Here is a 15,220-nt window from a genome sequence, read left to right on the forward strand (position 1 = left end):
AATGTAAAAAGAAAAAAATTAACACAAAGCTACCAGGAAAAAAAAAATCACACAGTAGGAAAATCTTGCGTGGATATTTACTGATATTAAGTGAGGTTTGTTTGGTATTTCTTTGTTAAATTTACTTTGTTAAATTTTAAGAGGGCACAGAAGCATGCCAACAGCTAAAGTGACCAAGTCGGTATCTGCTTCAAAATGGTGGAGAGGCATGTAGAAGGCAGGTTGGTGTTGTGGGAGAGACAGGCCAGGTAATGACCCCTCAGGCTCCTCCTTTAGTGTGCTCTGAAATGTCAAAATGATGGTGAGCGACACCAGAGGCCATCGGGCCCTGCCAGGTTCTAGCCAGCTCACTGAACCAACCCAGAGCTCTCTGTGATGACCACTATCCCACCACTGTGAGGGGAAGGCAGAGGGAGGGCTCGGTCACACACACACACACACACACACACACACACACACACACGAGGGATGGGGAACCGAGTCTGGATGAGAGCGATCGGAGTTATCCAGGAGGCTCAGCCACACCCACTCCAGCAGCCTGGACCGTTTTTAGGCAGTCTTGCAGCTGGGTGCCCACGGACCATGAGTAAGAGCTTCCGGGGAGAACACTTGCGTGTGAGGGGACTGGGTGAGGCCTGCTGCTCTCCATTAGCTTCTCCAGAGCCTTAAGCTTTGCCTCGTAATCCCTACTCCCACGGTTGGGACCCCAAAGCTGGAGCTGGGGTGAAGGAAGATACTCTGCCTTCATTTGGATCCATCAGAGATGAGCGACTTGGTCACTTGAGCTCTCTGCAGAGACCCTCCGCATCTCTCTGCCTTCTGAGGTCCAAGTGGGAGCTGGGAACCCCAAGTCCCCCAACCCTGGCACATCTGGAGAACATCTACTCTCTGGCTCTCTGAGACTGCAGCCATTGCTGCCCAGACTCTCTCTGGAAAGTATGTTAGCTCGGCTCTGGAAGCCCCTGGCCTGACTTAGCTGGGCAGGCTCATCCAGTCAACCCCACCATAAAAACCAGCGATGTCTCTTTTCAAGCATCAGGGCACCCTTGGTGGACTCCAGGCACACAAGTCTGTTGGACCTCAACCTGGTTCTATGCAGACACACTCACAGTCCATAGTGTTGGAAAGCAAACTTCAAAAGTGGGTTTTAGAGGGTGGTACACTGACTTGGCCTGTACCCGATGACCTGGGTTTTATTAATGGGGTTCACATATTAGGAGAGTTGTCCTCTGACCTCCACATGCATGCTGTGGTGTGTGTGCGAGTGTGCGCACACACACTCATTCCACTACACAAACACCGGGGAAGTGTTAAGCTCTGTGGCTGATGATGGGATTACTATTGTTAGCAGCAAACACGATACAACCTTTCCTGTTTTGCAGAGGCCATTTTCAGGTCCTCTTGGCTGAGGAGCATGGTCTGGACAAGGCTAGGAAGCTGATGGAGCATCTGAATTGGGGGCTGTGGGAACACGGGGCTAGATACGTGGCTCTAAAAAAACAAATGGCAGCACTGTGAAGGCTGAGTGCTTGAGACATCTACGGAAGAAAGCCTCAAGTGCAGAGTCTGGAGCTGCAGTGACTGATTTATTGGCGGGCAGCCCAAGCCTGGCTGCACTGAACACTCACACGCACCGAGCAAGGGTCTGGGGAAGCATTGTATGGAAGAGCCCGGCCAGGCATGTGCTGCAAAGCCAGCAGGCCCCGCTGCTCCTCTGCGCTGGGCACCCAGGCTGCTGCTGGCTCTAAGCTGCTCTTCGGAGCTGCCTCTTGGGTCTGTGAGAGATGCGAAATGCCTGGTCTGATAAGGGAGGTTGGGGGCTCTGCCGACAGGCTCATTAGGACTCCGTTTTGTAGCCTTGGACTGTATCCTTTGAGGCCTCTTTTGTAGTTGGTAGCTGGCCACTTTCGAGTGGTAGCTTATGGTCCCGCGAGGACCTGAAGGGAATCCCCAGGGCGAGGCAGTATGCCAAGTATGCAGGGATGGGCACGAGGACGAAGAAAGACAGCCCAGCAATCAGGAGCGAGGACCACGTTGGGAAACGACGAACCACCTCTTTTGACTATGAGAGACAGGGAAACACAGATTAACACAGCAAGGTTCCTAGAAAAGGAGGAAGAGGTGTGGTGGGAAGGCGGAGGAGCTTGTGGGGAAGGGGGAGGAGTCGGTGGGGAAGCGGGAGGAGCTTGTGGGGAAGGGGGAGGAGTCGGTGGGGAAGCGGGAGGAGCTTGTGGGGAAGGTAAGTTTTCTGTGATCAGGTCCTCAGCTCATGGGGGGACTGGAAGAAGCCCCAGGATCCAAGAAGGGGCACTCACAGTGCTCGAGTCCCAGGCCATGTAGACAAGGGGTTCTGTGACAAGCTGCACGCAGACGGATATTAACAGGCCTAGCAGTATCACTGGAGACACGTAGTGCCACAGCCAGCCACAGCCAGGGAAAATGGGGTGGCTCAGCAGAGCCATCATGTCTTCAAGGAACCTGTTGAGGGACACAAAATATGGCAGCCAGTCCAGCCTCTTCACCTCCGAGGGGTGGTTACGTAATGGCAGCTCAAGCCTGCTTTATGTGAGCCCTCCATTCCAGTCCCCTGCTAACCAACACCTCCCATGGATCCCACACCCCTCAACCATCCTGGGATGACACCCGTGACGTGATGACACCCGTCTGGGTGCTAGGTACCCAACAGTGAGCCACATAAGCCAAGCAAACAGAACCCAGATGGCACTTGGTCCTCAGGAACGCCATCTTGGATTCTTTCAGCCATGTGGTCTAATTTTTATACATACGCTCACACACAGACACAGACACACACACACACACACACACACACACACACCAAGGCCCTTTGAGGGAGGATGCCAGGTTCCTAGGTCCTCTTTTCTCCGTCTGTTTACGTCTGTCCAGACTTCGGTTCAGATTTCCATCCTCGATACTCCTGTTTGTCTGACATTTCCATCCTCACCCTCAGGGTTTCCTCTTACCTCCACTGTGGACTTGGGCCATCCACTGGGCTGTCTGCACATGCTCTTCTCCTATAGACCCTGTGCTTTGAGAGTAGCTCAACATGTGATGGATTCATCCCAGAACCAAAGGGTTTCCCAGCACTGGGGAGATGGCTTCAATATACACAGAAAAGCCAGGCACAGTGGTGTGCTCCTGTATGCCCAGCTCTGGGGAGGTGGAGACACAAGACCCCGAACTCACAGCACACAAATGCTTACACAGCCACACTTGAGTCTCAGGTGTTTGCTGGTAACCATGGAGAAGGCTCAGCAGGGAAAGGCATTTGCTGCCAAGCCTGATAACCTGAGTTCACTCTCTGGGACCAACATGGTAGGAGAAGAGAACAAACTCCCACAAGCTGTCCTCAGACCTCCACACGTGCTGTGCCACACACATGCCCGTACATGGACACTCAGCCACACAAAGTAAAAGTAAGAAAATACAGGACGGGAGAGATGGCTCCATTAAGACTCCATTAAGAGCACTTGCTGCTCTCGCTGAGGATCCAGGTTTGATTCCCGCACCCTCACGGCAGCCCACAACTATCTGGAACTCCAGTTCTAAGGAATCCGATGCCCTCTTTAGGCCTCCATGAGCACAAGGCACACATGTGGTGCACAGCCATACAGGCAGGCAAAGCATTCATACACATAAAATAGTAACTTTTAAAATGTTAGATGAGGGGCTGGGGAGATGGCTCAGCGGTTAGAGCACTGACTGCTCTTCCAGAGGTCCTGAGTTCAATTCCCAGCAACCACACGGTGGCTCACAACCATCTGCAGTGGGGTCTGATGCCCTCTTCTGGGGAGTCCGAAGACAACTGCAGTGTACTCACATACATAAAATAAATAAATAATTCTTTTTTAAAAAAGAGAGAGGCATGGTTTACGTGGGCTCTTGATTTCAAGGGGAATTTGGTCATAATGATGGAGAAGAAATGGCTGCAGAGATGACTCCACCCATGTCTGGTAGAACATGGAGTGGACTAGGAAGCAGAGAAAGCCTGCTAGCGTCAGGGTTGGGTATCACTCCCTCCAGCCATGCCGCAAAGCCTTCGGAATAGCTCCACAATCGGGACACAGCCTGATAGTTCAGGTCTGAGCCACAGGAGAAGAGCCTCCAGCTGGATGCTGAGCCGTTCAGTCCCACCCCAGTTCCTGGGTCAGGGCCTTCTCCTGCCATGTCTTTGTCACATGCCAAGGACACTTCCAGATCTTGTCTGAGATCTCGTTCAGCCCCCCAAGTCTCTGTCTTGGGTCTGCTTGTTTTTCCTCCACAAAGCCACCAGAGATGCCTTCTTTAAAAAAAAAAAAAAAAAATTGGTGGAACACGCCTTTAATCCTAGCACTTGTGAGGCAGAGGCAGGCTGATTTCTATGTGAGGCCAGCCTGGTCTACACAGCAAGTTCTAGAACAGCCCTGTCTCGGGGGGAAAGAATTAGATCTGACAATGGTATTCCTTACTTCAAACCACCCAGTGCTTTTCGGTATCTGCTGCACACAAAGCTAGGTCATGTCATGGTTTACAAAGGCCCCATCTTCTGCCCTCAAATCTCCTAAGCGTACTCCAGCTTCCCGAGATACCTTGTTCCTTAACAGCTTCCAGCCAGGTTTCTCCTCTGGGGCCCTCAGATGCTCACATACGTACTTGCACAACACTGACACACAGAGCGTGGCTCTCCCTTAAGGAGTCCTTAAGGAGTTCCTTGCTACTATGTCTGAACCACACACACCTACCCTGACCTAACAGAGCCCTTGATTCCCTCGTGTCTTTTGCTCAATGTGGACGCTAGAGCCGATGCCATGTGGCTTCCCTTACTTTTCCGAGACGAGGTCTCTCACTGAACTCGAAGCTGTACTCCCTGGCTATCAGGGCCCTGGGATCCTCTTGTTCGCACCTCCCGTCTCCTCTGGTGTGCACAGAAGCATGAATGCCCACACAGATAAGCATGAAACACCGAAGTACAGTAAGCAGCCCCTTCTCAGAGCCCTAGTAGTCGAGGGTCCTCATGTCGCTCTAGTTCGAGGTTACAAACAACAGGAAAACCACCAACCCTGCCCAAAGATCCATGCTCTAGGGCCCTTCACCTCTTGTCCCCGTAGGCCCAGGCTACAGCGAGGGTTTCACACAGGATGATGCTGACAATGGGCACCGCCACCCAGTATTCACTCAGCAGGTTAAAGTAGTAGATGCCTGATGGTTGGATGAAGATGAGGCCGCACAGGAACATCGCCATGGAAACACACACTGGAGGAAGCATTAGGTTTGTGTCAGGATCCTAGAGGTCTTGGCAGATGAAGGGGCTCAGGGGAGATCACAGGTCAGGGCTGGTGATAATGCTGTCTGGGAGCCCCGACCATAGGTGGAAATACCTGTGAGCAACCTCGGCTGTCTCCTGCAGAAAGGGAAGGTGTCCTGGAGTGTCAAAATGTTGCCTAGCATGAACATGAGACTGGTACACAGCCCCAGACCCAGCAGCAACAGGAAGAAGAGGACAGTCCAGAAGGAAGACGCGGGTAATATTGAGATGACCTCGGTGAAGACCAGGAACAGGAAGCGAGGGCTATCCTCAATCTGCAGACACAGAAGAGTAAAGCGCTCTCTCTGCTTTTCTAGAAACTCCCTGAAGCCCAAGTCCAGGAGGAGAGCAGACCCAGCAGGACCCACCCCTGCAGTCCACAGAGGTGTTCTGTGAGTGACATTTCCAGAATTAGTAAAGCTATGCCATCTTTTTTTTTTTTTTCCTGGAATTTATAAAAGCTGAACTCCCTGTGGTGCTGACACTTGCCAGCCTCTCCTGTGCCCTGGGCCCTCTCCACTGACCTTCTGAAACTGCTTCTGGATGTTGCACTCGGGCACCATGCTGAGAACAGCGCTCCTCAAGGGTTGGGGGAGGCTGTCGAGCCAGGCATTATAGATGGAGGTCGGGTTGCCCTTCAGGACAGGGGGCTGCACCTCAGGAGGCAGGATCCCCTGAGCTATCAGCGCTACAAGTTTATCTGCGTTCCTGAGGATGAGGCAAGTCAGAATGGTCAGGCTTTGGCCCTGGCCGTCCCTTCTTCATCTTATCCATGACATCCACCACTAGCCTAGCATTACTGACCTGGCAAAGGAAAACCTGCAGTGGAACCTCAAATGTGCCCACTCTCAGGGCCATCAAGAATGTCTGCCCCTGGGAAACCTAGGGTAGGGATTCTCTATGGGCTTCCTGGAGACTCTGTGGTCTTGGTCTTCAGGAACATTTCTGAGACTGGTAGGGGAAAGTCAGTCTTCTAAGCTCCACGCTGCAGAGAGCTGGAACAACTTCCCTGAGCTCTGAAGTGTGCGACACTCCCAAGTTGTGCTCTGTGAAAGAACTGTTACCTTGATCCTGACCGGAGCCCTTGCTGAGACCTTGGCAAGCTGTGAATGCAAGCACAGGTTGACTGTATCCTACAAGGTCAAACAGGGTGGTTCTGGTGACAAGCCAGGTACACAGTCGGACTAATATTCTCATTGTAAATAAGTTTAACTGGAAGATATTTTTAATCTTCTTATAAAAATAAAACTGTTGGGGCTGGAGAGATGGTTCAGCAGTTAAGAGCACTGACTGCTCATCCAGAGGTCCTGAGTTCAATTCCCAGCAACCACATGGTGGCTCACAACCATCTGTAATGGGATCTGATGCCCTCTTCTGGTGTGTCTGAGGACAGTGACAGTGTCACATACATAAAATAAATAAGTCTTTTAAAAATTGTTTAAAAAAGAATAAAACTGTTAACAAGGGGCTGGAGAAATTGTTCAGCAGCTAACATGAACATGTGGCTACTCTTCCAGAAGACACAGGTTTGGAGGCTCACGGCTGCCTGTGGTTTCAGCTCCTGGACATCAGAAGCCATCCTCTAGCTCTTCCCATCTACTTACGCACTGAATAAATCAATGTGAAGACATTAGTTAATTAAACAAAATATATAAATAACTGGTGGTGTAGAAGCCAAAATCACCCCCCCCCCTTTTTTTTGGTTTGGGTTTTTGTTTGGTTGTTTGGTTTGTTTTGCTTTGTTTTTTTAAGATAGGGTGTGTCTTCCCGGCTGTCCTAGAGCTCACTATGTAGACCCGACTGTCCTCAAACTCAGAAGCTTGCCTCTGCCCCTGCCCCTGCTGGGATCAAAATGGTGTTGCCCTGCCCAGCAGAAATCCTATCTTCAAGTCAGCACCAGAAGTGAGAAGACCACTCCTTCAGGAGCTCGGTGAGGAAGCAGCTGCCAGTCCTGCTGAGCAGCCGGAACAAGCATGAGGGTGTTTAACAAGTGAACAAACCAAGAGGAAATTGAAGTGTCCAGTGGACTGTGTCCACCAGGAAGCCTCCGCTATAACTCGAAGCCCAAGTTTTGACTCTTATTCTTCCCAAGACCAAAACTTTAGTTCCAAGTCTCTTTCCAAAGCTCTGCCCACAGGATCTTGCCTCAGTCCCAGGCTGTTAAAGATCTCCGTAACTAAGGCAAGTCTACTATCAAGTGCCTATCGCCTCAGATCTCGAAGAGTCTGAAGAAGGTCACCACTTCAAGGCCAGGGACTCTGAGTGAGACACACCTATCCTTAACGCGAAAGACAGAGGAGGGTGGAAAGGTTTTGAGAGCCTAGCAGACAAGGATGACTTCTGTGTGACGGGGTCTCCTGACAGAATAGGGATGCTGCTACCATGAACTCTCACAACATAGCTGTCTGCACAAGACTAGCAAAGACTGCACCAGGAGATATGTCAACATGAATGAAGGAAGATTCACAAGGCACACTCCTAGATGAAGAGCTACAGGTAGCCAATGTCTGTAGAACCAGTGTTTACTGTTTTCAGTGACACACACAGAGGGGGGAGGGGAGGGAGAGGGAGCTGGGTGGTGGTGGTACGCTCCTTTAATCCCTGCACTTAGTGGGCAGAGGCAGGTGGATCTTGAGTTTGAGCCCACTCTGGTCTCCACAGTGAGTTTCTGGCCTACATAGAAATTCCAGGACAGAGCTGAAGAGATGGCTCAGCGGTTAAAAGCACTGGCTGCTCTTCCAGAGGCCCTGAGTTCAATTCCCAGCAACCACACAGTGTCTCACAACCATCTGTAGTGGGATCTGATGCCCTCTTCTGGTGTGTCTGAAGACAGTTACAATGTATTTATACACATAAAATAAATAATTAAAAATAAATTCCAGGACAGCCACAAACTGGCTAAAGTAGACCAGTAAAGAGGGCAGAAAGCCCAGTGCATACGTTACAATGAGCAAATGCAGGGAGTGGCTGGAGAGATGGTCTATGGGTAGGAGCACCTGTCTGCAAGCAGGGGGACCTTGAGTCCCAACCCCCAGCACCAAGGAACACTGCTCAGCCACACATGCCTGTAATCCCAGCACGGGAGGAAGACAGCTAGATCCCTAGATGGACAGCCAGTCTAGCCAACATGGAGAGCTTCTAGTTCAGGGATAAAGTCTTGTCTCAAGGAATAAGGTGGAGTGACAGGGAGCTAGCCGGCATCCTCCTCTGGTCTCCACTGGCATGCACATTTGCAGGAAGAAAGAAGCCAACAAACTATACCGGACATTTTCTGAGCAGACAGTTCTTACTCTGAACATTTGGTTTTAATGTGTCTTTTTATATGTACATAATATCTCATAATACAAGGCCTTTAAAATACACACACAAGGACCTGCAGTGTGTGCACAAAGGCACACACCTTTGATCCCAGCACCCAGGAGGCAGAGACTAGCAGATCTCTCTGAGTTCAAGGCCAGCCTGATCTACAAAACAAGTTCCAGGACATCCAAGACTATGTAGAGACCCTGTCTGCATTACTAGGTGGCTCAGTAAGTGAAGGACTTGCCACACAAGCCTTCCAACATTCCCTGGCACCCTGAAGGGGAAACTGACACCAGAAAGTCTTCCTCAGCCATGACATCCCGCCCCCACACCAACTTATGATAATCAAACAGCTAAACCAACGACACAGATATTTTATTATATGCATCTCAGACTTGCAAAATTAAGAGGTCCAGCCACTATGCAAATCAAAGAGATGGAAGCCTTACACTTCCCTTCTGGGAGGGGTAATTCTGATTAAATTAAACTAGAGCAATCAAACACTAAGCAGGCCTTGCCCAACAACACGGAGGCTCTGAATGTTTGGACTCCAAACCCTATGCTACTGCTGGTGTGTGTGTGTGTGTGTGTGTGTGTGTGTGTGTCTGTGTGTGTGTGCTCCCTCGCGCACATGCAGATCCCTAGCGACTGCTTGCAAGAAACAAGTAGAGACCATCCTGACCTGACTGAGCCGGGTGTGACATCTGCACATCTATCGGATGCCAGGCTTAGACAGGAAGACAGACATGAGCCAAGCCAGCTGGGGCTACAAAGACAAGAGTGCCCCAAGGCAAATCAAAACTTCTAGTCCCTGAACAGCTCAAAGTTAAGTTTAGTCACAGCGGGGACACCGTTCAGGTACTGTCCTAGGTGGTTTCAGTCTACAGGAAGACGTGGCAGGAACACCCAAGTGCAATGGTACATCATACAGAGAGAGGGGCGGAGGCAGACCGCAGTATCTGACAGGGATTTGGAGGCAGTCTCTGCTTTGTGAGGTGCGACAGCATCTACCATGCGGAACTGGGTGCATATATGTGCTCCGGTGATCATGCGGCTAATTCCTGTAAGACTGGACTGAAATTATCCCTGAACACAGGGAGAATCATAGGAATCAGGGACCTAACCAAACTCAGGAGGCAACGGAAGCTCATAAAGTTACAAGACACATGAGGTCCCTTCCCGAGGTTATACAGTGACACGTGCTGGGGGAGAGGAGACCTCCTACAACTGCCAGCAAGTGGTTCAGAGAGCTCCGGAAGGCAACTTCCCTAACATGTCACCCGTGGAGGGTGGACACACGGTCACAGAGCTGCCTTCAAGTCAGCCATTTCCTGAGGTGATCTCTTGCTCTGCCTCCTGTGAATAACCCCGGTAAGTCACTGGCTCACCAACTGACCTGAAGTGACACCTTCTTTGGCCTGTTGTCCCTTTCCTGTCACCCAGGAAGAGTCACACAACACCAGCTTCTAGGAGAAAGTGGCAGTCATTTGTGGAAGACTGTGATCACTATGGAGAAATCTGGCTCAGGCTTGCCTCTCTGACTCTCTCGTTCACACTGTCAGTTACCAGAAGCTTGTGAGGGGCTGATCTAGGACGCAGTTCTTCATTCCTTCCCCCTCTGAGACTGAAAAAAGCGGTGAAATCGAGACACACACTGGGGACCCAGCCCAAGCCTCTGTGGTGGACTGTGGGCACTTTACAAACAGCTACAAGCTGCCATGACCACAGAGGAGCACAAACAGACTCTGAAGCTCTCTCACACAGTAGGGTATTTATAGCTAATCCTACGGTAGTGCATATTTAAAAATAACAAGGAGGCCAGAGACATGAATCAGCATTAAGAGCAGTTGCTGTTCTAGAGGACCCAGATTTTGCTCCCAGCACAGAGATAGTAGTGTCAAACCACTGGTGACTCTGACACCCTCTCTTGACCTCTGCAAGCACATGGTGTACACACATCTGTGCAAGAAAAGCACTCAGAAGCATATAAATAAACAAATCTTTAAAAAGCAGAAGTACCTATGAGAGCTGGGAATGATGGCACACAGCTATAAACCAAGCTTTGAGGAGTCAGAGGGAGGAGGATCATCCGTCAAGGTCCAGCCTGGGCTACATAGGGCGTTGCGGGCCTACATAGTAAGACCCTGTCTCAAAAGCAAAACAACTTGAGGGAACTTTGATTTCACCACAGAGAAGTAATAATGTCTGAGGTGAAAGTGTGACAATGATTTTACCAACATGCAAATGCACACGTGTCACTACAGAGCACATAAACACTTGGGATGAGACGGTGTCAGGAAGGCCAAGACAAGATGCAGAGCTGATGGACGGTCCAGCCGGGAGAGAGGCTCATCAGGTCTCTAGCCTTTTAGAGTTTAGGTTTCCCAGAGGGGCAGAGTCTGCTGTGTTTAGGAATTCACAGCTAAGGGACTGCAGGAAACGGACCTCCATGCTGGCTCTGTGTGGTGTGGCCTCAGATGCTGTTCTCTGTGTTGGGGTGACCTTTACCTGCCTGCCACTTGTAGCATCTTATAGCACGTCAGAGGTGCAGGCTGACAACCTCTGGAGCTTTCTAATGTTAGAACGGAGCCCTGTTCTCAGCTAAGAGGAAACCGAGCCTGTAGCCTCCCTGAGGGTAAGGTGTGTGAACGGGTAGTGAAGCTGCCCGGGCTGGACCCGCCAGGGACTGGCCTTACTTCTTACAGCAGCGGTGTGTGGTAATAGTGGCCCAGAAGCCCAGGATGGAGAGGAGGAAGGGCGTGGTGAACAACAAGGTGAGTATCTTGAACAGAGCCATAGAGAAGGCATCGGCCAGACAGTTGTTGAAGGCAGGCATGTGCGAGGAAAAAGAGACAATGGGACCAAAGCCCAGACCCATATCAAATAAGACCTGGATCCCTGTTTGGCACCACATAGTTAAGTCGGAGATGCTCGCCACCTGAAAAGGAGAAGACAGGTACGACAGGGACGTCAAGAATTGGGAAAGAACAGCTCTTGAGAGAAGGTACAGGAGACCACAGCCGGAAGCTGCGCTGGTCAGGCACTCAGAGAACAGAGGGAGAGCTTCACCTTGAGGACCAGCAGGTGTTTCAGTCCGTATTCTGTGCCACCGCCCATTGACAGAGTCCGGATGAGGAAGCAGAATATGAAGAAGTAGGAAACTAGCAGCAAGACACACAGGACCTGTGCAGAGAGCGCAGCCAACAACGGCTTGTCAATCACCCAGCTTTGCAGAGCTCAGAAGGTTATCAGCCAGGCCAGATGCCTGTTGGGACCACTGGGCAGGAGGGAGAATACCAGGGGCCCGGCGCCGCTCACCTTCCCAATGGACTTGATCCCACTGACCATGAAAACACAAACGAAACACCAGGCCAGAAAGAGGAACATGCCCAGGCTGAAGGACGGATGCCCTCCATCCTCAATCCTGTCTGAGGCTTTCAAGGTCTGCCGGTACCAAAAGTACGTGTAGGATGTTGCCTTTTTACATTCAGGATCTGGGGGGACATGGCTTTGGACAGGCCTGCTAGATGCAGTAACCCCCCATTTCCCTGCCTCCCTCTGCTGTCTTCCTGTCTTTCTCTTCATGCCCCTCCTTGCTCTTTCCCCCTCTTCCCAAGTCCCTTCATTTATCCACTTCTCCTTCCTCACCAAAGTCACTGGAATTCTTTTGTAAGGGACACTTGTACCATGGGTCAACGAAGTAGAATATGTGGCTCATGTAGAAGAGGATCCAGGAGTTGAACACGTTCAGGTAGGTGTTGCTGATGAAACATACCTGCAGACCAGGGGGGGAGGTGTCTGGGGAGGAAGACCAGGGACAGGGAGAGAGAAGGGATTGACAAAGGATGGAGGGCTGAAGGAGTACGGTCCACAGCAGGACAGAGGGCGGGGGAGCAGCCGTGGGGCCGGCCTGTGAAGCCTGGGGTCCTCACCATAACCATGCTGTAACCTACTCCACCAAACCAGGGGCTCAGGTTCCTCCACAGGTCCACGCTGCCATTCTGTGCCCTCTGACCAATTGCCATCTCCAGGAAGAGGATAGGAATCCCAATGCCAAACAGCATCAAGATGTACGCTATAAAGAAGCTGCCTGTGGAGGGAAGGCCAAAGGGTTCCGAGAGCCTCAGGCTCAGTATGCCGGCACTTCTTTATTGCACCTAGGAAGACTGCTCACCAACAGCAACTTCCCTCAGGCCACAAGCTTGAGGCTTGACTGCCCCACATCCATCACTGGCCAACCTCCTTACTTCTAAGAGCCTCAGATGCCTGCTCATCCTCCTTTCCCACCAACATCCTGCCTGGCCAACCCACCCGGTTATGCTCAAAAGCCCGCTCCTCCACTCCTCCTGGCCCTGGGTACTTAGACGCCTGGTCTCTACCCTGCTCTAGCATCTCAGACATCAGCATTAGAAGGCAGGACCAGCTCACTCCTGCTGTCCCTTATAGGTCCACGTGTCCTAGTGCCCAGACTTACAGCTTCCTTTATGAACCCAGTATGAGACAAAGCGCAAGAGTCCAGATGGCATCACCAAGTAGCCCATGAGGGTCAGGATGTACTCCGTCTTGCTGGAATAGAGTAGCCGGGGAGGGAAGGCTTTACTGTTTTTCTTATTCCTCCTCTTCATCTCCATTGAGGACTTCTGTTTCAGGGATGTCCTTAGTGAGAAATCTGTGACACTGGACTTTGACTGTAAGGCAACTCTTCCCTGAGCCTCCAAAGCAAGGGTCTCCCAGGCCTGAGCCTTTGCCACCCGGGACTCTGAAACCTGGGCCTGTACAATCCAGGCTGACGCGGATGAGGTCAATATGGTCCCCTCTTCCCATCCCAGGAGGTTTGAGTAAGGCTCAGAAAGCTTTGTTGTGTCCATGGACTCTGAAATCTTTGCCAAGGAAGATTCTTGAGGCACATCTGTTGGAGGAGCTCTCGATTTGGAAGATGCAGCTTCTTCTTCCTTACTGGACCTTAAATCAATGTCACAGATTTTAGGTGAAATCTAACAAGAAAACTATTCTCAGGCTAACTTAAGGATTCAGGCTATCTTAAAGGAGACTAGCATTTCTACATACGTTACATATGTACCATGTATGTAAGCACCATACTGATACCACACATGTATGCACCATGCATACCATATAAAGATGTGTACCACACACACATGCACATGTATCTCTCACACACACATCACACACATGCATGACCCAGGCATGACATGCATCATAACCTTCACATGCACCACAAATGCATTCGAACACATACACACATGTACCACATACCACACCCATACCATACTGACAAACATCATACACACACTGCACCTACATACACCATACACGTGAATGACTCAGCACACCCACACATATACATGCATCACACATGCACACATGCATCATACTCATCTACCACACTCAAAGACACACAGGGAACCCGTACCACCCACACGTTTCTTACATGATGTTTTTACTTCTTTTTTTTAAATTAATTATTTATTTTATATATGAGTACACTGTAGCTGTAAGCTGTCTTCAGACAAACCAGAAGAGGGCATCAGATCCCATTACACCATTACAGATGGTTGTGAGCCACCATGTGGTTGCTGGGAATTGAACTCAGGACCTCTGGAAGCACAATTGGCGCTCTTAGTCGCTGAGCCATCTCTCCAGCCCGTCGTTTTTACTTCTTCAGGATGTTTTAGCACAGGGGACACAGGTCTGGGTAGCTAAAGTTCACAGGCAGGGAAGTGGCAACCACACTAGAAATTTACGGAAACAGAGATAGATGCCCTCCAGAGCTCACAGGCTTCCACTACCAATCTCAGTTGTCAAATTGCTAAGGCAGGAGGATTGCCACAAGTTGGGGATACAGAGAGAAGCAGGATAAGGAGCAGGGGGGGGAAGAAGGGCAAGGAGAGAGAGGAGAGAGGAATGTGCTGTGAGTCTGTGTGTGTATTTGTGTGTGTGAGAAAGAGAGAGCGAGAGAGAGAAAGAAAGAGAAAGAGAGAGAGAAAGAGAGAGAGAGGTGAGTTTGTGTGTATTTGTGTGAGTATGTGGGGGGGAAGGAGAGGGAGAGAGAGGAGTGTGTGTGAGAGAGAGGGAGGGAGGGAGAGATAGGAGTGTATGAGTATTTGTGTGTGTGTATTTGTGTGTTTGTGAGAGAGGAGGGAGGGAAGGAGGAAGGGAGAGGGGGGGGGATATCAGTATCAGTCTGGCTCCTTCGGCAGCTGGCTTTTGCTTGCTGTTTGAGAAGGGACTTACTGTGCAGTGCAGGCTCCTGCTTCTGCCACTCAGAGAAAGGCTTAGAAACCCTGCTTTACCTCACAAACCTTCCATCTGTCAACATTCCATGTCAGCTGGGAAAGGTCTCAGAGGAGCAGGACTTGCTCCTGTCTCACACAGCAGCGGCCTCACCCCTCTCCACCTGCCCATTTTGCTCTTCTTCGCAGCCTCTGGATTCCTCCCTCCCCACAACCTCCCAGCCGGAGGATGGTCCAGCACCTCATGTCTGGGGTCACTTTTGGCATTGCCCGCTGTGGTCCTGACACTTTGACCTTTGTTGGCTCTTCAAATGTTCCTCAGGACAGAGGGCAAGGAGTGTACTGAAAAGAAAAAAAAAGAAAG

At 50.7% G+C, this 15,220-nt stretch overlaps 1 protein-coding gene across 1 annotated transcript; it reads right to left on the minus strand.

Annotated features, from left to right (window-relative positions):
• Positions 1 to 1,837: 1,837 nt before the first annotated feature.
• SLC6A16 (solute carrier family 6 member 16) lies at positions 1,838 to 13,473 on the minus strand (the record flags this gene model as incomplete). Its single annotated transcript, XM_080909267.1, has 11 exons — positions 1,838 to 2,062; positions 2,316 to 2,478; positions 5,091 to 5,250; positions 5,376 to 5,577; positions 5,827 to 6,010; positions 11,302 to 11,543; positions 11,675 to 11,788; positions 11,924 to 12,099; positions 12,254 to 12,380; positions 12,538 to 12,695; positions 13,080 to 13,473. 11 exons carry the CDS (start codon positions 13,471 to 13,473, stop codon positions 1,838 to 1,840), a joined length of 2,145 nt encoding a protein of 714 aa, XP_080765393.1.
• Positions 13,474 to 15,220: the final 1,747 nt, after the last annotated feature.

Source organism: Micromys minutus (genome assembly GCF_963924665.1).
Source record: "Micromys minutus genome assembly, chromosome: 32".
In the NCBI taxonomy this organism is placed as follows: domain Eukaryota; kingdom Metazoa; phylum Chordata; class Mammalia; order Rodentia; family Muridae; genus Micromys; species Micromys minutus.